The sequence below is a fragment of the Paramormyrops kingsleyae genome, chromosome 11, assembly GCF_048594095.1.
Source record: "Paramormyrops kingsleyae isolate MSU_618 chromosome 11, PKINGS_0.4, whole genome shotgun sequence".
NCBI classification, from domain to species: Eukaryota; Metazoa; Chordata; class Actinopteri; order Osteoglossiformes; family Mormyridae; genus Paramormyrops; species Paramormyrops kingsleyae.
Window position 1 is genome coordinate 2,136,047 of NC_132807.1, and position 26,792 is coordinate 2,162,838.

Genomic DNA, 26,792 nt, shown 5'->3' on the forward strand with positions numbered 1-26,792 from the left:
AAAAACTGTTTGCAAGCTGTTATATCTGCCAGAGGAGGTGTTACTAAGTACTGATTATGTAGGGTGCCCAAACTTTTGCAGAGTGCCACAATAATGTTTTTATTTTTTATCTTTTTTTAATTTATGACATAAGAAGTAACTATGCATCAATGTTTGGTGAAAATATTGTGCATTTTTCCCATTTCCTACAAAGACTGTGTTTACATCTTTTCCATTAAAAAATGACCAAAATATGTTATTTATCGAGGGGTGCCCAAACTTTTGCATACCACTGTATTTAGAATCTTTGGAGAAGAAGAGTGGGGGTCAGGCAGCCACTATCAACAAGCGGGAGACTCCCGGTGGGACGTCTGGCAAGGGTTAATGTGTGCACTGCAGAGGCGAAGAACAGCCGAGTGCATTAGCACGCTTATACCACAGTTACAACACATTTAGTTTACACATTTGTACTTGAAGACATTATTTTCATGTTTGCGAACATATTTACCAGTAGACTCCGCTAAGAATTTTTAGTTCCAGGAATGTTTGCTAAACATTACGATTAAGATTTAGAAACGTTTAAAGTGTCCAGTTTTTCTGATGTTCCAAGAAGTACTACAACTACTACTAAAACATGGAAATAATGTTCCATTAGCATTACAGTAAGAACATTCTCTGCCGACTTTCAGATGACTTTCTGATAACGATGGATAAAGTTCAGGGAATATTCCCTGTTAGCTGGGTGTCAAAATGGGGTTTCTCAATTTGTTTTCTGGACTTACTCTCCATAATAGGATAAGATGTTTGGAGATCTTTGAATTGAGTGGAACCAACTGAGATGGTTCACGGATTTCATAAGGATGTGACCTGGATGGCACCCCTGGAAAAGACCCAGAGCATGCTGGAGGGTTTTTTACCCTCCTACTGGCTAAGGATCTTCCAAAATGAGCTGGAGTCAGTGGGCATGGAAAACGGGATCTAGTCTGACCTGCCCTGAACATTGCTACCACAACCCTCACCAGGAATAGCAGGAAAATGACACAGATTGAAATCTCTGTGTGAATTTTTTTTCTGTTGTGTCTCTAACAAATTTGAGAATACAAATATGAAAAGTATGAAAGTGTGTACAGAAATACAGCCCCACAAATAAAAATTCCTAAAAGACATAAACTCAAACCTCAACCTAGGTATTCTTTTGTTTTGTTGATAAGAATCTTTAATATAAAAAATATCAAAAGTAGCTCATGCAGGAAATGAACAAAGAAACAAACAGCAATTTGTTATGAACAATAAATAGAGCCCAAAAAACATTTAGAAATTTAACATGACTGCAGATTCATCAGTATACAAATTTTTTTTTTTTAACATGCATCATATACAACACCGTTTCCAAAAAACTTGGGAAGCTGTCTAAAATGTTAATTGGAACAGAGTGCAATGATTTACAAATCATATAAATCCATATTTATTTGAAAATAGAACACAGAAAACATATCAAATGTTGAAACTGAGAAATTTTATTGTTTTATATATGCTCAATTTGAATTTGAGGCCAGCAACAGGTCTCAAAAAAGTTGGGATGGGCAACAAAATACTGGAAAGGTTAATTGGCAACAGGTCAGTAAGATGATGAGGGTGTAACGGTACACAAAAATCACGGTTCGGTACGTTTTCGGTACAGCGAGGGTAAAAGAAAAAAATCATCAATCACTTCTTTTTTTCTTAATTAAACAGTGGTTTACTGAACATGGTTTACTTTCTTAAAGTCTCTGTCAATACTGCCTCAAACTACTTAAAAGTAAATCAAAATAAATATTCTCTGATAAATAAATATCCATTAAGGTGCCCATTTAGAAAATTAACTTTACGTGATTGGTACTGTATTCGCATTAGCAGCTATCAGCTTCCTATTAGAACTGTGCAACACAAATATTGTCTCAAAACATACAAAGCATAACAGAATAAATATCCATTATGGTGTAGCATTTAAAAAAATAAACCCCATACTATACTTGTATTCACATGAACAGCTTCCAGCTCGTATTAGGATGTACGTGCGCATGCGGAGTTATGTGGCTTCACCCACCCCTTTTTGAATGTCGCTCGGGGGAAACGCACAAACATGCAAATGTTCCACATTTGCTGCATTTGTTCAGTACATATGCGAACCGAAATGAAAGACCCGTACGTGTACTGTTACACTCCTAGTGAAAGACTGCATGGGTAAATGGTGCAACAGTTTATTAAATAATATTAATAATAATTATTAAATAATTATTTATAAATAATGTTCCTCAACATAATATTGCAGAGAATTTGGGAATTTCATCATCTATAGTACCTAATGTCATTAAAAGAGTCAGAGAATACAGAGAAATTTCTGTATGTATGGGACATGTCGTAAAACCAATATTGGAGAGCTGTGATCTTCGAGTCTTCAGGTGGCACTGCATTACAAACTGACACGATTCTATAGTGAAAATCACTGCATGGGCTCAGGAACACTTCCGAAAACCATCGTCTGTGATCACAGTTCGTTGCTGAATCCACAAATGCAGGATAAAACACTACCATGTAACACAGAAACCATATTTAAACATGTTCTAGAAACACCGCTGACTTCAATAGGCCTGAGCTCATTTAAGGTGGACTGAGGCAAAATGGAAATCTGTCCTGTGGTCTGAGGAATCAAAATTTCAAATTCTTTTTGTAAATCATGGATGCTGCATCCTCTGGACTAAAGAGGAGAGAGACCATCTGGCTTTTTATCAGGGGTCAGTTCAAAAGCCAGCATCTGTGATGGTATGGGGGTGCATTAGTACCCATGGCTTGGGTAGCCTGCACATCTGGGAAGGCACCATTAATGCTGAATGATATATACATGTTTTGGAGCAACATATACTGCCATCCAGACAATGTCTTTTTCAGAGAAGGCCTTGTATATTTCAGCAAGACAGTGCCAAACCGCATTCTGCACATATTACACTACTACACCAGCATGGGCCCATAGTAGAAGAGTCCATGTACTAGACTGGCCTGCCTGCAGTCCAGACGTGTCACCCATTGAAAACATTTGGTAACTAAACTATTACAATGGAGACCCCAAACTGTTGAAATCCTATATCTGGCAAGCATGGAACAACATTTCACTTTCAAAACTACAGCAACTGGTCTCCTCTGTTCCCAAACGTTTACAGAGTGTTGTTGTGCAGTATTGAGTCCTAAGTCTTTTCCATATGTGCAGTGATGTCACTTTTTGTGTGCTGCTGTAACTTTTTGGAATTTACTTCGGGATCAATGAAGTACTACTACTCAAAGAACTTGTGATGTAACACAATGGTAAACATGCCCCTGTCCCAACTTTTTTTAAACATATTGCTGGCATCAAATTCAAGTTGAGCATATTTGTCAGAAAACAATGGAATTTCTTAGTTTCAACATTTGATATGTTGTTTTTGTTTTGTTTATATGATTTGTAAAGCATTGCATTCTGTTTTTATTTACATTTTATACAGCATCCCAACTTTTTTGGAAACAGGGTTGTGGAAACATAATTGACTAGTGCTACAATGTCCTGAGGAGAACTTCATCCCGCTACAGCACTAGCTCTCTGAACTCAAATGAGTTCATTGTCTGTCATGACAGTTATAACATTGGAACCTTCCCAAGGTTTTTTAGATTTAGATTTACCCAGGGGAAATCACAATGGTCTGCTCTGTATCTAGCACTGTTTGAGGTCAGGCCCATGTGGAGAAGGCAGGAAACGTATGGCAGAGCATGAATGAAAGTGCGGGGAGGAGGGGGATGCAGACTCAGGAGCAAAAAGCCCACCCTCTGCGATCTTGCCCTACAGGTAGGTATGCAGTGGAATCCCATCACCATGGAAGCAACAGGCATTGTCTCTCTGTAACGTGGCTCTATGTAGGAGGTTTATCACTCCTGCACGCAGCTCTACTATGGCTATCTAATTATTTCCTATGGATTCCAAAGATGCCAGCATGCTTTAGAAATCACATACATCTTACCCAGCGTTATTTCTGTATGCCTCCCTGCTTTCTGCAGACCATAAGCGAAAAGTCACCCCAGCCAGTTGGGTTATTACTTGTTCCCTCTCGTAAGTTATTGTCAAGTGCTGGGCCTTTCAAAAGCAATCATCCGAGCAAGAACCATACCGACAGATGACCTTCCACAGGCAAGCTTTCCACTGACAGGCAGTTCAAACCGGTCAGGGAGCCACGGGACTCAGAGCCGCAAGGGCAGCCTATCAGTCACTTTCATTTCAGTTCAGAAGTTCTCTATGTCGCCCAACTTTAATGTGATACACAGCAGCGTCCACAAGTTTCTGTCCTCTAAAACAATTATGCTAATGCACAACGGGAGCTGTGAATGGGGTTTTTAATTAGGCTGCTTGGAGTTAAAAGCCAGAGGCATTAGTTTTTCTCACTGCATGTCACTCCGCCTGACCTCTCCATCTTGACTTCCCAGAACCCTGGAAGATGGCATCACACTCTGTTTAATGGCTTGTCTCACTTAATCATGCCTCTCTTCCCCATCAAGTGAGGCGATGTCTTCATTCATTAACGTGTTCTGCAGAGCCTCAAATTCCTCCTGGGACAGAATTGCCCTGGTTCTCACACAGACACCAGTGTTGTTGCTGCATCTAAGCTGTGCCCAGGTGGCTCTTTTCTGCTGTTAATGGTTGGATGGTGACTGAAACATGTGGCCCTGAGCAAGTCACGCCACTGATTGCTACATATTATCTCAGACAGAAGAATGTGAGCTTCAGGGTTATCAGAGTGACGATGCTGATTTTAGTTCAGCTAAAGCCAGCCATATGAAACCCCTTCACTCCTAAATTAAAGTGAAAGATAGGTGGGCAGAGAGGGAGTAGAACAGCAAGACAGCACTCTTTGTGTTATTTCATTACTCCTGAGTCGCCACCTTGGTCCTGCTTAATGGTTGACATCTTAGCATTTGCCGAGCTCCCTCAACGGACTCCCATCCTGGTGTACAGTATGTCTTTATTAGCTGCTGCAATGAACCCAGGCCCCTCAGCCACTGAAGAAAAGTGCTCCTCTCAGGAATCTTCATCCATTGTGTTTCCTACAGTGTTTAAGTAATGGACAAATTTCAGGGAAAATGCAGTCTCTTGCCACCATGAGATTTACTCAGCCAGTGCGACGGTGCAGACATGAGCGAGCATTAAAAAGGCCCATAGGCACGGGGAATGGTTAGAGGCCGTTTCATTAGAGCTACATCTCATGCTGCTGTGCTGTAACAGGAACTGTTTCTTGCATGGCCAGTTCTGCTCAATTCTATGAAACTATGAAGCAATCATCATGAGATCTGTGTCGAAATATTCTAACTTTGAATGTTGGACATAAATCTAAATGTGTAATTTGAAGCTTAGTACCTACTTGGTATGACTTCTTGTTAAGTAAAAGTTAGACAGCAAGAGGCTTTTTCACACAGAAAAAAAAACATTTCCCAGCTGTGCTCTTTCCAGCTGTTGTGGACTGAACTGCCTTCTTTTGTACCTGCCCTTATTCTCACTCTGCTTTCTTCTGTTTTCCAATCTGCTCTTTCTGTCATCCCCATGCTGCTGTCTGGTGCTACCTGCAGTAGAGATTAATGTGATCAAGGACCTGCCCTGGCCGCCCCCGGTCGGGCAGCTCAGCAGTGCCCCTCTGCTGGTGGAGGAGGTGGAAGCCCCACTTACACCTGCCCCAGCCCCAAACTCACCTGGACAGGCCACCTGTGACCAGCACCATCCTGGTGGGTGTATCCATAAAGCAGCATGCCTCTCATCCCCTCATTGGCCTCATTGGAAGTCCCCACCCCCTCAAACCCCCAGCCCATCTCATAGATCTTTACATTCCTGTCACACTTCCATCTAACTCATTCATTTCATCTCCAATCCATTGGTGCTATTGGTGTCCGTTAAGCAAAATAATTAATCAGAGCATTATTTCAGGCGATTGTTACCTTTGTAATGTTCTAAAAATGTGAATGCGTATTTACATGTTACAGCATGTTAATGGTTTTGTCTGTCCTAAGATGCACAGCTCTGCATCTGGTTTGCTTGATACAGAAAATGACTTCAGGATGGTTTGGTTCACGATTGTGCTACAGGCTCAATTTATTTTAATTGGTTCAAACTGCTTTCAGTTTGGATAATTGCAAGTGTAGACCTATATTCCCACAGGCTGCACGTGTCATTACTGAACCCTCACAGGCTGCTCCCAGATGCACAGATCTCATGATACTCAGTCTTTTGCTGTTTATGTCTCAGTAGCTGCTGTTGTGCATATTCCAGTATTAAAGTTTCGGAAGCATGGAAGGCATTTGCCATAAGGAAACATTTATGTTTTTATTTTTTGGTGTCTGCTGCTTTTTACCTCCAGCTAATTTCCCATGGAGAAACGTTACATCTAGCACATATCATTTCAGAGCTGAGGGATTTAGTGTTCTGCTGCCTCATTCTGCCCACCCGTGTCTTTATCCCCAAACTAGTGCAGGCTGACAGAGTTGGGAGGAGCATGCAAAAAGGTGACGCCACCTTGAACTCCTGCCATTACATCACCGGGAGTCCAAAGAGATGATTCCCATGATCTCTGCTCCTCTTTGATTCGTCAGATTTCCCTCCCTTTGCATAGCTTCTTCCCACATGTAGTGTGTTCAATGCGGAGGATTTCGCGGAGAGGTCCCTCCCACAGTTTGATCTCCACCCAGGCCTGAGTTGGGTGGTGTCACAGTGGTAGGCCCCAAAACTTCACAGTATGTACTTTAAACCTGCTTTTTATTGTCAAAGGCTGTTTTGATGTTTTGGTTGGGGAAATGTGAACAGAAGTGGTAAACACTGCCCTGAGAAAAGGTTAGTAACAGCTTCTTATCGATCTGCATCTTAAATCATAATTAAAGATCATGCGAGTTATCTGGTATTTTTATGGATGTTACCTGGTTCCCCAATTTAATATGATTATCATATATGAATATTTCTTGCCATGAAAAGAATTACATCTGCATATAAAAAGAATAAATCTTTTGTTTGGGCTCAGTGAAGAGCTTGGTCTTTTGTTTTCTGACTTGAATTAATTGTCAGTGCTTTGGGGGTATGATCTTTTTTTTGTTCTCTCCCCCACCTTCCCAGAATGCATAGCATCACAATTAATGGAAATCCAGATTTCATCTGGAACAATAGATTGGTGCAGCTGGTGGTTGCCTTTGTCTCTGTAGATCCTTTCCAGGGCACATTCATGATTACAGCATGCAAAAGATGGCCTGCCACTGAAATGATTGCAAACTGAGTCTGCCTGCATCAGTCAGAATGACAAGTCTGGTGTCCGGTCATAAAACTGTAATTAAAATTGTGAGCACACTGAAGGTTGTGAGTCAGGAGTCATATCTAGAGTGATGTGCTGCTGTTGCCTATGGTAATCTAGCATATCGTGTTATTTACTTCACGGAAAATCAATTGGGAGCTTTAGTCTTGCTGATCATTTAAAGCGTCAAACTAGTCGATGCACTGGACATGATGACTCTAGAAGTAGACTTGATGGGTAGATCTGCCATTTATAAATGAAAATGGATTAGCTGGCATAAGTAGTAAAAGTGTTATGGATGCGTGGCCTTTGCAGTTGTCAGCGTTTCTTGCTTTTAATGTAGATTTTGCCCGGAGCCCTTGAGATTCCATACTGTGCTTCTCTGAGATGTCCTCCCTGACCTCTGTTGCCTCTTTGTTTATTTAGTATCTTATGCGAAGCTCTCCATCCGCTCCTGGCACAGTTCCCAACCTCTCAAGAGGAGTGGGGGATGGGAGCAGTGGGACTTGTGACCATCAATCACCTTTTAGCTAATGGGTGAATCTGATACAGGGACCCCATTCAAGCACTTTCATTCACTCTCAAGTGGGGGAATCGGCTCCATGCGTGCCGTACAGCTTCGTTCTGTTTTGTTGGTCTCTTTCCTTCTTTTGACAATCTGCCTGTGACGGTCTTTTGTACCTTAGTGATTGACACATGTCTGTCTCCTGGAGAATGGTGGGAGGGATGGTCTGGACACTTTTTTTGGCATTTAGATTGGAATATAAAATAGCTGCCAGGGCTTTTATTGCAGGTGAGAGACCTACCACTGATAATAATGTTCTCCTGGACACCTCATGAATGTCCTTCCTCCAGAATAACCTCTTTATTTTTGATGAGTGATGTGTACTCCCTTTGAAAGGCCACATTCAGAAAAGACTGAATCCCTGTGAATGCCACAGGGGACCCAGCAGAGGTAGCACAAATATTTAATAAGGGTTTGTAATGCCTAGCATTTCTTTATGGAAGCATATCTAGATGTCAGTTTGCGTTTGCCAGCTTGTTTTTATGGGAGATCAATCACTGTTTAACTTGCCATAGAGCTTCACCTGTCCATCATCACAAGAAATGTCAGTGTTGCCAAGAAAGTTGTCATCAGCATGATAAAAAAACATTTAACATGATCAGTTTTGTCAGGAACTCTTATCAGTATGTCTAGGTGGCCTGACTGAAACAGCAGTGCTATCTGGAATGTTGATATTGTTAGGTCGATTGCGGTCTTGTCCACTCAGTTAAGAATGTTGTAACTCATTAGGAGCATTGTCAGGAATGTCGTCTGTGTTGTTACAGAAGTATTCAGAGAGACTGGCAAGAGCTTTGTCAGGAGCACTGTTAAAATTTTCAGGAATGCTAACAAGTGCACTGCCATCACCACCAGGAAAGCTGTTCTCAATCAGATATTTATGGGAAATCTGTAGGAATGAGCGCTATACTGTGAATGAAAAATAAAGCAGCTGTTTTTCAAGAAAAACCAGTCTCTTCACGTGTACATGTATTCACCCAAAAACAGAAAGCCTGAAGATAATTGTGTTTTGTGCCGTACAAAATGTCTGTGGGAAGTTGAGGAGAACCCCTAGTGGTAAATTTCAGGAATAACAGGATATGTTTTTTGTGACGTTATTGCCTGTAACAATAGCACTGTAGAGAGTATTTGCAATACCTTCTGTGCTTACTGCAAAGACACGTCCAGAGCGAGCGGTATTGGGAAGCATTTAATTATTGTGTAGTATGGATAGTATTTAATTAGTTTGTGTGTGTCTGTGTTTTTTGTAAAATATTTCTGTTATTGTTCTCTTCCATTTCATCAAGCCTTAGATGTATTTTTCTATATCTGACAGGGAATGGTGAGTGCACAACTAAGAAGAGCATTACTTGAGATAATGACATTACGCTCTGTACTTATTTATTTCATTTAAGGGCATGACCCAGCTGCTCTCTGATATCTTTAATTAAACAGAGTAAGATCTTTCGTTGAAAATAAACAAGCAAGACAGGCCAGTAATTTTCAGTTTCTCTCTCTTTTACCTGTACAAATGTGTTTATTTTACATTGAGCAGCTTTAGTGTCACACCACTGAACTGGCAATAGAAAGGTTTTGTCCCTGCACTGTTCTGAATGAAACTGGTGAGGCTCTCAAAAGGGGTTCAGCAGTGTCATGGTTTTGCAAACCACATACTTCTCAACCACCAACCCCCCCCCCCCCCACCCCCCAACTCTGCCTCCTCAGCGTTTTCTCACTGTGCTGTTTCCTGTCAGTTCACCAAAGCGGAGCAGTGTGTGGTGCTGTTGGCCCCACGTTTCCTGGCCACAGCTTATCAGATTGATCCCTGTCAGTCAGCATAGCCCCCCTCTTGGGCATCATTCATAAAGTTATTATAATGAGTTTCTGCACGACATGGAAGCCTCTGGGTTTAATTATCATCAACAGTGTCATTTCCCCCACCTGTGTTACATTATATCTTGTCCCAAGAATCCATTTCATAGATATTTGTTCCTTCCACTGACAGTTCTCTCTCTGTGGGACAGAATGGTCCCAGTCAATCTTTTACACACAAGCATAATGAGGAGTAAGATTTTTCCAGTCAGCAGCTGTAACTTTCATTTCTCCTCTCTTTCACAGTGCAGTTTGAGGGCCTGGAGAAATCGCGAATGTCACCCACCATGGAAGGCAAGGTGCGCCCTCCCCAGCGCCACTCCAGTGGTTGCCTGGTCAACACCAAACTTGGCTCATTGGACCACTGCAGCCCCCCCTTGGGCGAGCGCATCGATCCCTCCATGCCCCTTGAGAGCCAGTTGTGAGTGAAGCATTTTCTGAACCAATCTGTCTCCTTGTATAGGATGACTGGTCTCAGCTCATTTAGCTCCCAAGCAGAAACAGGAGATTTGCCATAATGTTTTGCTGAGATTGTGACTCACTATACCGATGAACACACTCCGATGTTACACGTGGAGACCCAAGGATTTATTGCAGGAAGCAACTGTTTTTTTTCTTTTCCTTCACATTTTTTTGTTCCAGTGTAATCAGCTATTGAGTAACTATTGATTATACTTCATTCATACTATCTTTATGCTGTGAATAGGAATACGTTCATGTCCCTGATAAGCACTTCTATCACTCAATAGCCTATTGTGTAGCTGATTCTGCACAAGAGAGGTAACTCATTGGGGAGTGAATACATCTTTCAGTGTGAGCATTGAGTAACATCCTAAGAGGTGTTTACATTACAGTATCTTAAGAAAAAAAAGCCTGACTGACAAATGTATCACTGAGCCAAGCCTTTCACAGGCAGTGCCAGTTATGTCATTGTCATTGTATGTCATTGTAGAACAACACTTACAGTCAATGCGTGACACAGCTTAGCTGACAAACTAACACTGCCTTCTGCACTGTATTCTGCGCTCAGAATGAATGTCTCACTACCTAGATGCCTTTAACATTTCTGGCGTCTCCTTCTTATCACCTTTAAAGTATGTATCTGTCACTGCTGCTCTTCATTTTCTTTTTCCCATAACCTGCTCTTTCTGCTTTTCTTCCTTCCTCCCCTCTGGGCTGCGTGTCTCCACATCTCAGCTGGTACCATGGAGCCATCAGTCGAGTAGATGCCGAGTCACTGCTGCGACTGTGCAAGGAGGCCAGCTACCTGGTCAGGAACAGTGAGACCAGCAAGAATGACTTCTCTCTCTCCCTCAAGTAAGGCTGTCACAGATTCTTTTGTAATGTCATCCGTGACTCACCATTAACTCTTACAATAGAGCTTTCATTTTGCCCATAACAGATCTCAAAGTACGTCCGGTTCTCGCCTAAAACAAATCTCCTATTACTGACTACATACAGAGTCAAATAATGAACAGGATAAAGTCCCTCTGAGATCCCATTTCAAATATGAAAACAGCTATGACAGCCTAAACAAATTGTTTCAATTCAGGTGTATACTGAAGTTCTTTATCAACCAATGAGATAACTTGTATGGAGACTTGTATGGTATGAAGTTTGCTTTTGTTATGGAAGCAAGTGCCATTTGGAATTTTTATTGTGTACCATCCGTTACAGTGTTTATATAGCTTGCATTGGTTTGTTGGATGATATTCCCAACCTATATTTTTCAGCGGTATCTGTAAGATACATTGTAGGAATCATGGGAAAATGTGAGAAGGTTTTTGTCATCAGACATAATCTTACTAAGTAAAATCGCTGCTTCAGAGAGGAGCTAACTCATGGGTACAGAGACATTGTTTTCATTGCCCATTTGCATTGCTGTTAACTGGATAGAGAGTGTGGCACTGAAAACGTCCACTCCTCCTCTTTGCTGGACTGTCCCATAACATGTCAGAGGTATATTCAGGGTTGATTTAGATTAACAGCCAATGCTTTATTTATGGTTGGCTTCTTAAGGGAGTCACTTGATGGTTTGCAGTAGCCATTTGAGCTGAGCAGGGAGACAGCAGACCTTGTCCTAACTCTGTTCAGCACTCACATGGTGGTTCCTCCCACTGGACAAGCCCAGTCATCTACAAACTTACCTACAGTGTCCATACAGTGAGCTACAGAAAACTAGACAACCATGCCACTAATATCATATGAAATGTAAATGCTATTCAAAATAAAAAAAAATAGAATTGCAATAATGTAGACAATAAGTATTACATTAGCTGTAAAAAATCTACATTTCCTTATGGGAGATGATTTTATTACTTTGTTTCTACCCTTCTCTCCCCTTGGCTCAGAATTCCATCTGAGCCTTGGAGACCAGCCTTCATTTTCTGCCATTATTCCCTTTGTATAACTGTAACATGTTTGCAACAGTTTCTTCATTATCTCTTTATATTAATGTACAGACACTTTCCTTTCCAGATGTGGCATATTGGATCAGGAAGTGTAATGCTGGCCTTCGTAGCATCAATGGCCTCAATGTCCTGCATACTGCTGAAACTAGCACAAAAACAAGTAATGCGCAAAATGGGCAGCTTACTTCTAAGAACATTCTTCGAGCGCTACATCTGCATACTGCCTGCTAATAAGCCACCACTGCTTAGCTTGACAAAAGGTTGAAGGTCATGGAGGGCCTGTATACAGCACGTTTTTCTGGCTCTTCACATGTTCAACATGCTTAGCTTATTTTTATTTTTTGGAAACCTTCATTCCAGAGGCCCATCAGGAAGATCTGCCTGGAATGCTAAAACACTAATGGTGTCTTTAAATCACATTTCTGCTCTGCATGCAAAATAAGCCTGCCAATCGGCTCAGACTTTCAGCCCCGCTCTCCTCATGGGGAGAGATCTTTTATGTCCCACAGATAAACACCCTTTCTGGTCTTTAAACCTGTTTTAGCCTTTCATGAGCCCTTTTAAACCATTGCTGCTTCAGGGAGGGGCTTTCTCAGAGCTACGTGACTGAGGTAGAAAAGTATACGTTTGATGGAAGAACTGATTTCCGTTAAAATTTAGGCAACAAAAGTTCATTGAGATGGAGCTGTGGAAATGTGAATAGACTTTTTATATATGTGGAATTGGACCTCTCTGAGTCCACATTAAGACAGCAGTTAAATTTTATTGTGCTCATGTGTGTTTACTGTGTGAGATGTGCAGATGTGTTGTAGTGCTGATAGGAAAGGACATATTTAATAGGTTTTCTGTCAGATCGTGCTGCTAATATTTCTTCTTTATTATTAGTGCCTGTGTAGTGCTGATGATTGGTCAGAACACCTGAAAGAATACAAAGGTGCACTCACCCACTCTTGCATTCACATTCAACTTCTGACAGATATACAGTGACTTCTCTCTCTGTACGATTATTAAAATTACTTGGTCATTATTTTTTATAAATGAATGAATAGTAAAGCCTGTGCCTTTTAATGATCCATATGTTTACCGTAATAAACAAGGCAATTTGACGTACTCCATAAAGCCATAGAAAATATTTCTGCCACAGTAGATTTAATTTTATTATTTATTACCAGAAAACACTTGCTTTGAACATGATCAAATTGCAGATATTCTGTTTTAGTGGGTTTTGCAGCTGTTGTTCTGTTGGTGTCATTAAAACTGTGCTAGTATTATATAATTATATATAAGGTAAGTGTTTTACAAACCATTACCTCCATTGCAAGTGTTTAGCAGCTCTGCCGTAGTCTGTTGGAGGATGGAGGGGAAAAAAGCACTTTATAAAAAAATTGTGAATCAAATCAAGGAAATTCATTTAAAATTTTAATTGTAATCCATAAATCAAAGAGTGTGAATTGTAATCCGTAAATCAAAGAGTGTGTTTTTTCTATCTCCTGTGCCAGGAAGACATCTTTGGAAAAAATGATCTGTTAGTCACAGAACACATCAGTAAGCACGGATAGGGGTCGAGCCAGCTGTCCCCTCACCTGAATACTAATGAGCTGTTGTGGTCTCTGATTGCATGCCTCTACTCCATATTACACCATATTACAACTTAAGCCCTCTGCATGCTTGCCTTGTTGTGAAGTTGCGTCTCATTTTTGAGTTACAGTCTCAGCGTGGGTGTTGGCATTGGATTTCTCTGATGTTTGACCTCTTGCTTTACTTCTTTTTTGACTTCAGATTGTCCAGCATATTCTGTTTGTCCCTGGTCTACTGCAGCCCTGAAATCAGATAATGGCTTTTGGAATTAATCTCTGCACCTGGATCCTAACCTACATGTGTCTCTGTGACAGCAGAATTAGTTTTGGGACTGATGTCATTTGTAGTCGAGGGACCAATTAAAAAGTATTAGGCCCAATCCCAATTCTATTTTCTACCCCTTTGCCTACCCCTCACCCCTTCCCCTTGCCCCTTGAAATGAAGTGGAAAGGGGTAGGGTTAAAAAATTTCCCCTAAGAAATGGGACACCACTACTACACTGTTATACGTCATCATCCATTGTCACTACCTCCTAACGTTACGTCAGAGGACATGCTCCGATGTTTATCACAAATTCCAAGATGTCGCCGTCAGCATCGTAGCATGTAAAGATTACTCACTCCCAAAGTTTTTTTGCGCCGTATTTGGACTTTAAAAACAGATGTTCGTTTTCACCTTGAAAACGTATGAGCCTTCGGGTTTCCTCAGCTGTCCCTATACAGAATATAATTTACAAAAATGTTGTCATGTTGCAATAAGTACGAATAGTGTAAGCACCGTTCATTTACATGTACACATATGGCCGTAAGCAAAACAAAACAACGCGTTACAACATGCAGTCAGTTACCAGGTAATGTTATATGACATAAAAATATATTTCCTAATCAGTGCTATCCGCAAGCAAACTTTAGCGATTTTTTTTTCAAACGTTTCTTTACAGAACATCACCGTAAACACAAACACAAGATTGATGGTAATATACATGTAATGAAAAAATGTCATAAAAATCCTTATTAATGGCAAAAATTACTTAACATTTATGGGTCTGCTTGCTCGAGTGGGCAGCCATGTTGTAAATTTCTCTTAGCCCTTCGTTTGAAGTGAGGTCCTGAAAAATCTTCGTTTCGAGGGCTATCTAGCCCTTCCCCTCCAATCAAAAGAGAAGGGGTAAGTGTAGGGGTAAAGGGTAGAATTGGGATTGGGCCTAAGTGTACTTGCTGGAAACTAGGTTGTTTCGTATTGTTTGACATTGTATTTTTCTATAAATACTTGAAAAAGAAAACAGTACAATATATGGTAACATTTTTCTTCAGGGGGCACAAAAAACTTACTCAGTTACTACTCAACAAGAAATCATGAACTTAGGAAATATACTTCTTGCTTGAAATACATGAACCGGCATGATTGATTAATGATGAATGAACATGGGATCAGTACATAAATTAACACTTTGTTACTGGTTAATTAATGCATTAAGTAAGTGTATACTACTACATTATTTGTGCCCCCTCAATATTCAATATTGTAAACAACAATAATAATAATAATAATAATAATAATAATTGATACTTTATTGATCCCTGTGGGGAAATTGTCTTTACGCCTCCCTCAACTTGCTCTGTTTCATAGAGTAAATTGTCTGTGAAGGGCAGCCACCCGTAGCGGTGCCCAGGGAGCTGGGGGTCCTTGAGCAAGGCCATGTCTTTGGGGGGGGGGGTTCAGGTAGGTTACCAAATTGCCTGTAAGTGTGTTTGTGTGTGTGTGTGTGTGTGTGTGTGTGTGTGTCCTGTGATGGGTTGGCGCCCCATCCTGGGCTGTTTCCGAAGCCTCTGGCATAGGCTCTGGACTGAACAGGCAGTTACAGAAAATGGATGGATGGACAAAAGGTGAAACTTTATGGTGACTTCGATATTCAGCTGGGATTCAGATTGAAACAGGACACACTGTATTTGGACAGAAGCACTGAGAAGGGACCTTGGGAATGCCCATATTGATATTTGAGGTCTTTAAGTGAAGGCTCAAGTGCTGGCAACAAAGATCAGGTATCATTCACTGATAATAGCAGAAGCAGTAACTAGCAACAACTGTTACCATTTTTTTTTACTTTTCACAGCAACATAAAAAACTTGTACATTTTATTTAAGTTGACATTTTGTCAGGGGACACAAAATTTATATATACAGTACTGTGCAAAAGTCTTAGGCAGACAAAGAAAATGATGTTTAAATTATCCTCGTGTTGGTGTAAAACTATGATATTATTCCTGTCAAATTGTGTCAGCGTAGCCATTTCAGAACCTCTGCTAAGTATTTGCAGCAACCATCCAGTGCAGCCATGTATTTTTTGACTTGGCCACTAGCACACCCCATGCAACTAGTCAATCTGTCACTGACTTTTTAAACCAATTTATTTAATTATTTAATTGAGCTGTTGGTGAAATTTAACAAAATCATGGAATAGCTGAGGTGCCCCTGAGGAGAGGTTTGGGTGGAAGCGGTGTTCATCTAGCCATCCAACTAGATATCAGTAACTTTTTAGAAAACAGAAGAAATTATTACTAGTTTTAGTGTTAGTTTAGTGTTACTCTTAATTTCCATGTTCTAATGTTAAATTGTGTTTTTTTGTTTTAAGCCAAAGTACACTTGCTACCCAGATAAACAGCTTTAAACATTTCTTTGGATTGCCTAAGACTTTTGCACAGTACTGTAACTTTTTAGCTGGTATCTTAATGAATGTATTTAGACAGAAAACAACATAAGAATTTTCAAAACCAGCTACATTTCACTTTGCATATTTTCATTTGATGTGCTCTATTGAAATTTCACGTGTGTGTAATATAGGGTTGGGGCCTTTCCGGAATGCATTCATCAATTCCAGTCCAATCCAAAAAAAAAATCTATGGGGAACAGATTTGGAATTGAATTTGATTTTCAGGGAGATTTAAATTCCAACTCTGGTTACATTTCCTGATTTGGATTGGAATTGATGAATGCATTCTGGTCCCCAACCCTGGTAATAGTACATGTGGCTAGTACATTTCAGTGGTAAATTGTCAGCTCATCCAGAGGACACAACTTTACATCTGTATTTAACCTTCCGAAAGAAAACAATGCCCTGCTCAAATGTGAAGTCTTCTTTGCCAAGAACTTAGGGTGCTTTTCCACCGCACAAAGTACGCTACTTTCGCTTTTCCATTGACTTCCGGTCGAGTACCAGTACCGAAATCTCGAGTACCGAAAGTGCCAAACCAGTTGGGGTACTTCTTTGGTACTTCGGTACTTTGGGGTGGGACTTGCAAACGTATTTGCTGTCGATTGGTTATGCAAATAGCCTGCCGCTGAAACACAAAATACAACCGCCATCTTTTGAAATACACAGCGAGAAACAAAATAAAAAGCAGTAGAAACAAAAATATAAAAAAAGTAAAATGGAAGGATGGGCAAACGAGGAAACACAGGCTTTAATCGCCATATGGTCGGATGAACAGATCCAGTGGGATTTGGATGGCACGACTCGAAATAAAAAAGTTTTTGCCGTTCCGAGCAGTTCAGTTTCCCTATGTTTCCCCTGTCGCGCGCTGATTTGTACATGGTTTCGCTGTTGTTTTCATGTCTTTTTACGAGGTAAACAAGCCATATATTAATTTTATAACATCTCATTCCTTTTGTATGTTTTTTGTTTTTACAGATAATAAATGAAATGACTTAATTCGCTGGATAGAGGTGTTTCTTGATGAAAACGGTATAGTATTGCTTATAAGACTATATTATGTGTGACGATCTACTGTATTCACATGTAATAATGTACCGGAGTGATTTTCAGACATTTCACATACCTCTTTGCTTTAATATTAGGGGAAACATTATTTCCCGATAGACAGGAGAAATATAGGGAAACTGAATTGCCCGGAACACCGTAATACCAAGCCGCTTGAAAGAAATGGGGCACACGCGAAACACCGAACAATGCCGCTTGAAAATCAAAAAACATAATTAAATAATTTGTTTGCTTTCAAAAGACTGAATTAGCAGTAAGCTAATTCTTACTGCTTTGATCGGCTTAGCCAAAGTAAGTGTACCTACGTAAACGTAATTGATGGCAGCATGATTTGGATTTTACTGAATCTTATACTGTGATAGAAGCTGACATAACAATAAACCACATTTTCCAGCCTCAACTGTTAGTTTTAATTTTGGGCTGTCAGTCAGGGGCGATCACTGATGATGTCATTTGGCGCCGGTACCATTTTTTACGCCAGTGGAAAACCGACATGAAAGAAGTACCAAACTTTCGGCACTTTATGGAAGTACCGAAAGTACGGTACCTGGTGCGGTTTGAAAAACGCCCTTAGTGTGTCATTATCTTCAATACATCTAGGTTATGACTATGGCCCTTGACATCTTTCACCAGTTTGTATGCTAATTTAGCATAGCTTCTCCCAGAATTCAGTATGTCTCGGGTATCTCCTGGCCTCATCTCTGCTATGGTCTTGGATCCAACCTCTCAGCCCTTTGAAGGGCTGTCCATTGGTTATTCACAACTAAGTCCTGATAGTAACACAATGGCTGAGGCTTGATGAAGAGTATCACTTTGCCTGTTATACTCAGAGCACTGAGTACCTAGAGACCAGTCACACATTTTCTCATCAGCTTGCTCGCAGAGTACTATTCGTTGACTCCAGCATAACAGCTTGTGTTTTATGTGCAGATTTACTAGATTTTCAATGTTCTTCTGCACGTGTAATTATCAGGTTGTCACACCATGTTTCAACAGTTTGTTGACACCTCTCCCTGTGTGTACCCCATAGTACACATTAATTAGATAATCAACAGGCACATGAGTAATTTATAAAACTGATTAATTATACTGTCTAAAAATAGAATGTGTAATAAAAAGAACAAAACAACTTTTATACTCCAGGGATTTGTATTTATTTATTCCCCATACATTAGAATGTAATTCATTTTTTCACCTATCATATAAATGATAAGGTGATCATTAGCTTGAATAACCCACATGCACTCAAACACATATGGAGCCATGGCTGTATTCAAACCGATAACCTTGGCGGTTTTAGATGACAGTGTAATATCATGATCGTTATAGAGCAGGGCAGTTATCTAGGGCTTCAGCAGATCTGTTCCAAGTTAAACATGAACAAGCCTTCTGTGCACTTCATAAAATTATAAGGCACAATGTGGATTTGTTTCTTCATGAAGTACAAATTGATTGCCAACATTGCTGGACTCTGCAGAGTTCCATGCCTTCATTACTGTCTGTAAGGAACTGTCTGTGCATCACTCCTGTTCATCCACCCTCAACCTAGACTTGGATTTAACCTATCACATGAGCACATTATTATATTTCTACCAATATTGCAACCCTCTAAACTTTCTATTGCTAACATTGCTATTCCATCCTGTACTGTCATCCCATGGTCTCTATGTACCTTGGTCAGAATGTGTGGTACAGTTACATAGGTTGCCTATGTCGAATAAAGCTTTTTGCCAATCCAGTTACACAAAGATCTCCACAAACTATGTATACCTCCCAAAATCCTTAAGAATACTGTCCCTCTGAATCATAATTCCCACCAACTTCAACAAAATCAACTTATAGCAAAATCATTTTGTGGATATCAATCAATTATGTGTTTAAGTTCTTCAGATGGTATTTGGCACCATATCTTAAAAAGGACATTGCGGCCTTAGAAAAGGTGCAGCGTAGGGCCACCAGAATGATTCCTGGTCTTAGAGGAATGTCATACGAGGAAAGGTTAGTTGAGCTAAATCTGTTCAGCCTCAAGCAAAGGAGACTGAGGGGGGACATGATCCAGGTCTATAAGATTCTAACAGGTTTGGATGCTGTTCAACCGAATAGTTACTTTAGCATTAGTTCAAATACAAGAACTCGTGGCCATAGGTGGAAATTAGCGGGAGAACATTTCAAACTGGATTTAAGGAAGCACTTTTTTACACAGCGTGTAGTCAGAGTATGGAATAGTCTTCCTGATAATGTAGTGCAAGCTGAATCCTTGGGTTACTTTAAATCAGAGCTAGATAAGATTTTAACAACTCTGAGCTATTAGTCAAGTTCTCCCCAAGCGAGCTCGATGGGCCGAATGGCCTCCTCTTGTTTGTATAGTTCTTATGTTCTAGATCCTATTGCACAATAATATGGCTGTATGTTGTGGAAACAGAGATTATACAAATATCTAGAATATACCACATTCTAAGACAAACATTTATTTTTGATCCATTCTAAACCCAAGCTTACAGTCACACTTGTAGTTCCCCAAATGTATTAATGCAAATTTGGTTGACGTGCGAGGTGGTTTTTTTCATCCCATGTGGTCTGTAGAGCCCTGGCATTGTTCCAAGGAAGTTATCCCACTTATGGCACCGATGTGGCTGGTTACATTGTTGTTCCTGCACTGGACATATGCTTTTCCTTTGCTGTGTATGATGCATCTGTCCCCCTTGATCATTTCATCTGTTGTGCTGTGGTTTTCAGTGAGACTTGGCGTATGTAACCTGAAAAACATCAAGTGCATCATTCATTCTTATGTCAGGTTAACATCTTACATTCTGAATCAGTCTGTATTGGTCACCATGGAACCACTTCATTACTGGTCCATTCCTCTCTTTGATTCTAAGCTTAAGATTGCCCTCCCCACAGGTGTCCACAGCTTCATGTGGCCCTGTCCAATTTGCATTCCAAAGCCCTTTCTGGAGGCAATTTTTGACCAATACTTGTTCCCCTTTTGTAAATTTGGCAATGTTGTGTTTTACATCATCATCCCATTGACTTTTGTTCCGCTGGTAGGTATTTCCTATGGTGTGATTTTCAGACAGAAAATCATCTTCTAGAATTCTCTGGACATTTTTTGAGAACATGTCATGTTCTGCCCAATCTTGGATGAGTTGTGAAGTGCTTTGCTGTGTTTCAGTGACTGCAGGGCCCGTGTCTGCTAGCCACTTGACACAGTAGCCCCGAAGTGTAATTTCAACACTGGGTCTGGCAAAATCATCTGGTTTCACATCATCCAATTTTTTAACAGATGCCAGGTGCCCCTGTGACTTCAAATAAGCATTCCCCTTGCATTTGATACACGAATCAGTCTGAGTAGCACGCTAATGTGCTACCACTTCTTTAATTTCATGTAATCATTTGTTCATATCTTCATTAGTCATTGCTGGTACTGATGGGGTTGGTTCTTTCTTACATCTAGATTCCCCATCTCTTTGTATCCTTGGCCTGTGTCCTGCTGCACCTCCACCCTTTGACCAACAATCCTTCCTAAAATGACCTATCTTACCACAATTGTGACAAGCATCTTTCCTAGCAGATTTAAGCCTATCTTCCTTAGTGAGTACTGCTGAAACCTTTTTCACCTTTCCTAAGGGACTTCGGCTCGTCTCGTTCCAGCTACTGAGGAGATGACAGATGTAGGCAAAGGTCAAAGTACCTTCCTTTTGTTTCAAGTTCAACATTGGTCTTGCAGCATCATTTATTATTGGATCATACTGCTGCATGACCAATGCTAGGAATGCTGGGTCATTCCTCTGTGGGTTTGGAATTCCAGAATTCCTAGTGTATCACTTAAATAAGTGATTCACATAGGCCACAGGATTTCCCCCTCTCTCTGGCTTAGTCTCCAGAATTCTCCCCCAGTTTGACTGTGGATTGCCAATCATGGCTAATAATGCTGCCTCTCTCTGCTGTGCATTTGCCTATTCACCATCAACAGCTATTATGAGATTATCTGGGAGTGACTCCACTAGGTCTGCAGGTATGGTTAGCTGTATTTGGCAGCAGTCTTGATTGTCTAGACCATTTGCCCTGGCTTGTCTCTCTAACTCAGACAAATATGGCCGAGGATCAGACGCACCATCCCATTTACCTACATTTCTGCATAAATTATCCCAGCTCAGATGTAGATAGTAGGATATGCTTGTGTATCTCCTGATATTCATACTGTGCAGTGGCAGGCTGCCCGTCAACCTTGGCAGCTGCCCTTCTGCATGTCCTGCGCTCTCTCACATGAAATGGTGCAACTTTAACTGGGCTCACATTAGCTCCCTCATCGAAAGTGTCACTATCACTGTCACTATCACTGTCAGAATCCACCGGCAGACTAATGCCCAAAGGTGCAACATGTCCCTTAACCCGTTCTAATTTGCTCTTTAGAACAGTATCCTCATCCCCAGCATGCTTTTTATGCACTTCTGGGTTTTTAATGCTTCTGGACCAAAGTGCCTCATAAGCATTCTGACAGATCTCCAGTTCCTTTTGGAGGAATGCATTAGCTTCCTTAGCCGCTTCCAGGCCCTGCCTAAGAGAAGCTACTAGTTGCCTCAGTTCAATGCTGTTTTCTGCGGCTAGCCGACGCTCTGCTCGACTAGCAGAGTTCTGTTCGAGACTCTCTATTCTGTTCCTCAATTCACCGATTGTACTCCTATGCTGAGTACACTCAGACTGCGAACTTGCCAGTCTGCCCTTAATTTCTTGCTGTCCTTCCAGCAAGGCCTGTAACACATTGGCATGCCTCTGCTTTTTCTTGGAACATTTCATATTCCTCTCCCTGTATGCCTCCTCTAGCCATTCTAGAGGGTCTAGCTTATCTATGAGAGATCCATATGATCCCTCCTTGCAATGCTTTGCAACATATCCAATGACCCACTCCATCATTGTAGGTTCTGAGTATAAATTTAAACTCTCACAGTATAAACTTACACAATATACCTACAGTGGTGGTTTACCTCAAGGACACAGGGTTACAATGTGGGGAACCCTGCTGGTGCTTTCTTACCAAAGGCCAGTTCCTCTACAAACACACCTCCTATTTACTCTCTATTACTAATAAACAGGTCAAACCAGGAGAATTCTCATGCCTAAATCTTGAATTACTCCCTATTTCCTATATTACTTTACTGTTCGTCTCAGCGTATGTCTGATATCGCAAACCAGTTATACTCACAAGCGTGATTCTTTCTGGGTCCTTCGGTTTGCAGAAGAAGGTGGCGCGTCTGGAATGAAGCTTTCTGGTCAGTCTTCTCTCTTAGGTGAAGAAATCTTCTCTCTTCTTGAGGAAAATATCAGCCAAAAGGTTCCCAGATGACTCTTCCAGTTGTTAGCCCCTTCTCCTGGCTGGCTCGCCAATAAGATGTAAGGAATCCACTTGCAGAGTCTCCGCAGTTTCAGCAAAATGGTGGTTTATTGAACAGTAAAAATAATATAATGTGATACAGTGTAGACATACACCGGGTACTGAAAGGCAGCTCAAATACAAATTAAGGACAGTTCTTCGCCCTCCTTTATACTCCAAAAGACCCTCCCCAACAAGGTATTGTGTGTAGGTGTTGTGAGTGAATTTACATATAAAGAGTGACCCCCTGGAGTGTGAGGATCCTGAGACAGGGACGGGACAGGACAGGACGGAGATTTCCCGTGAGAGCAAATGGTAGCTCAGCCACTTCTCTGGCCACTGTCAATTGAATTATCTTCCTTATCACCCTAGTGGTGCCAAATGGAACCCCTTATTCTCTCCCTGACTTCCCCCATGCTCATAACTTGCTAACATTGTCTGTATTCAAATAAATCAACCAAGAACCTTGGGGCATCTTTGCTGCTTTTCCTTACACTGTCAAACCACCGATGTGATAAAGGCCTACCTCACCCTTTCCTTTCCAGATCTGTCAGTCAAAATTTCTGTTTCCCCAATTGCCCAAAGTGACTTTAGGGCAGCAGGTGTAATTAAAAGATAAATAAAAACCATTGCATCTTCTCACTTAAGATTTTCAGCTACTAGTGGTGTTTGGAGATGACAGTGGGCACATACATAAAAAAGATTTGTTTTAGATATTTTGTGTTTCTGATGACTGGACAAGGTCACATCTTTCACCTGAAAGTTAGAGTCTCCAGCCATCTTTATAAATGCATCTGGCTAATAAATGCTCACTCCCCTGATACCATTTTTCACTCACTATAAGATTGGCATCATCTTCTGTCTGACTATAGACAGGTTTTGGTTCTTTGTAGACTTGTCTTGATAGGTTTGTCAGTGAGCCGTGAGTAATAAGTGAAACTACAGCAGAATTGCAAATGCTTTGAATCCTCCAGCCAAAAACACATTGGCCATGTTAGGAGCTTGTAATTTTCTGTGCTAATGCAGCATATGATAAAGCCTAAAAATGTATTGCATTAGTCTTAACAATGTATTCTGTTCAAATGATAGCTGTCTGTACTGCTTGGATATTTGGAGGAAAGCTTCAGAGGATTCATTATAGTGATACCTGTAATACGGCTATCATCAGCAAGAAGATATTTGTTTTTTTTTCAGTAAAAAAATCGTATTGAAATATTAGTTTACCAATTGAATCACAATCCACTGAAAAATACTAAATTATTATCAAAGTGCTTTGCCTGTCGTCGTGAATCAATTCACTTGTTACATACATCCTTTTTTAATTTCATCACTCACTGTAACACTCTAATTCTGTTTCGCCAGGAGCAGCCAGGGGTTCATGCACATGAAGCTGTCCCGAACCAAAGAGAACAAGTTCGTCCTGGGCCAGAACAGCTGCCCCTTCGACAGTGTTCCCGAGATCATCCACTTCTACTCAAGCCGCAAACTGCCCATCAAAGGGGCAGAGCACATGTCCCTGCTGTACCCTGTGGCCATCAGAACGCTATAGTGCAGGTCCAGTCCAGTGATCGACTGGGCCAAATGTCCCCAATATCATTCTTTTTCCCTTCTTTTTTTTTCACGGCTGAACTACATCATCAGAAAACCAGGAAGGGGCCAGGACAGAATTCAAGATGGTCTGATAATCACGTCATCAAGTCGGGGCTCAAATCCAGCTTCTTGTTAGATCAACATGGGACCACGAATTTCTGCTTTGACTCATTCCACGATATGATGAACACAATGGTCCCTTCTCTGACCTAAGCTGTGCCAACCGTCTAAAGACTTTACTGACATGTTACATCACTGACCTTAGACCTGCACTGTTAAACCTAAAGGAGTGAGGTTAGATAAGTATCTGCTGTGAGAGCGCCATCTCCTGGACCTTCCCACTTTCTCTTCTTCTGTCTTGCAAAGCAAAGAATTCCATAACGGAGAGAACAGAAGCAGGGACTTGTAAAGTCAATCTGACTGCCTGCATCTTAGGTATTCTGTTTTCTATGACTTACATGAATGTCAGTGATTGTGAAGAACAGAGCAGCTTTAGATGATGATCCTCCTCACGCTGCCTGTGTAGGCTGGGCCAACAGGGGCCCTATCACCTATTATGAATTTATTACATTTGTTGTTTCAACAAATGTTTAATTTCCGCTAATTGCCTTTTGTCATGTGCGCACATAATGAAATATACATTTCATTTTTAAAAGAAAGGCATGACATTGAAATAACTTATGTTCCCTTTGGTTAGCTAGAATTTGTGGCCCAGAAGAAGATCCCCAATGCAGTCATGTATTTTACCAGAGCATACGTGCGGTTCTTTTTAGTTTACAGTTAATACCTTCAGCTAAAGATACTCCGCTGTACTGCAATAGGGTTTATGTAAGGCTTCATGGGAACCTGTGTCCAGCATCTGCCCAACCAGCCTTGTAATTTCCCTATCGGGCTGTCTCCCCACCTCTGTCTTGTGCTTCATTCTCAAGCTATGAAGCTCACGGTGGCACAGATAGCAACCTTTCCTGTCTATAATCAGTTTACTTTAAATATTCCTAAAATAGGTCAGTTTGAAGTAAGAGGGTGGCATTTTCTTGCATTGTCTACCTCAAAAAAAAAAAATTACCCCTTTTGATCAACAGGTATCACAAGGTTTCAAGAATTGACTTTCTAACCTTTTGTAATTGTAAATTAATCGAATTAACTTTATCTACTGGCATTGCTCTATGTAGTCAGTCCTGAAAACTTCTATGCCAGTAATAATAACATTGCATGGGTAAAATTACTATAATATATTCACAGATTTGAGTTTTCTGTGTGTGAGAACTTCTGGCTATTACATCACAGAGGCCACCTCTGCCGTCTCACTGTACTGTACTTTGCCATGATTTTTAGAAAGAGCTTGAAAGCCTTACCCACATCCATTTTACAGCCTTTCAATTTCCCTCCCTTCTTAGTGTCCTGTCTTTAATCCTCTTTGACTCTAGACATAACCTCCTGCTGACTGGATTATCTCAGAATCACATATGCACCACTTATCTCACTAAAACACTTGCTCTCTGACCTACATTTGAGTTCTTGCCCGCTAACTCGTCTCTAGTGGATCTCTGATAGCCTTATTCACTTGATATCAACCGTAACACCCTCTCACCTACACAGCAAACTTATTTTTTCTTTATTACTGCAAAATTACCCTATTTCAGTGACATGGCTCAATGCCAGTGAGCCTTTTCCTTGACAGTATAATTTACTTTGCCTTTTTTTTGCCCTGAGCGCGCTCTCTCTCCCCCTCTCCCCCCTTCCCGGTGTCTCAAAGCTAAACTATCCAACCTCAGCTACTAAAGATACAGAGGGGCCTCAGTGAACTTAAGACTTTTCACATGATTAGATGATCACAAGCTCCAAAGTATTTTCAGGGAATGTATTTTGACTTGGCATACTGTGTCTGTAGACAGCTACTGAGGGACTAGGCACTAATTTTCTGGGCATTCTGAGGTACTCTTTTTTTTTTTCCCCCCCCCCCCCCCCCCCCCCCAGATTTCAGAAAGAAATTTAGGACAAGAAACTGGAATAATGCTAACGAGTGCTGTCCTGACCAGATCTGAACTGAAACTGTACTTAACCTCGGATGTTTTTCTGCCTGTGAGTCCATTGCTCCATAATGTGTTTTAAAAATGCTGAATGTGGTATGATGGGTGCGGACTGAAATGTATTTGTGAAGCGGGACACACAGTGCCACTTCAGGAAGGGGACGACTGTCATTCAGAATCTGTCCTGTTCCTAGAAAACCATCCATGCGTTACGTGAAGTATTGTTGGTAGGGTACCCTCCTTGCTTCCAAACCATGTGCCCCTTACTGCTTGCTTGTTTGTGTGTAATGCCCTCCTACACATGTGCACTAATGTAACACA

General features: G+C 40.9%; 1 protein-coding gene across 4 annotated transcripts in view; it reads left to right on the top strand.

The window, feature by feature from the left end:
* The window catches only part of LOC111848089 (SH2 domain-containing adapter protein F), a 111,224-nt gene extending 84,825 nt beyond the window's left edge, over nucleotides 1-26,399 (top strand). The window contains exons 4-7 of one of the 4 annotated variants that reach the window (XM_023819834.2): nucleotides 5,602-5,754; nucleotides 9,961-10,013; nucleotides 10,912-11,031; nucleotides 24,214-24,346. In XM_023819834.2, coding sequence (XP_023675602.1) covers nucleotides 5,602-5,754; nucleotides 9,961-10,013; nucleotides 10,912-10,998 — 293 coding nt within the window. In that variant the 3' untranslated portion in view covers nucleotides 10,999-11,031; nucleotides 24,214-24,346. Of the gene's footprint in view, nucleotides 1-5,601; nucleotides 5,755-9,960; nucleotides 10,136-10,911; nucleotides 11,032-24,213 lie in introns of all 4 variants that reach the window. The other 3 variants (XM_023819831.2, XM_023819832.2, XM_023819833.2) reach the window with 3 other exon arrangements.
* Nucleotides 26,400-26,792: the final 393 nt, after the last annotated feature.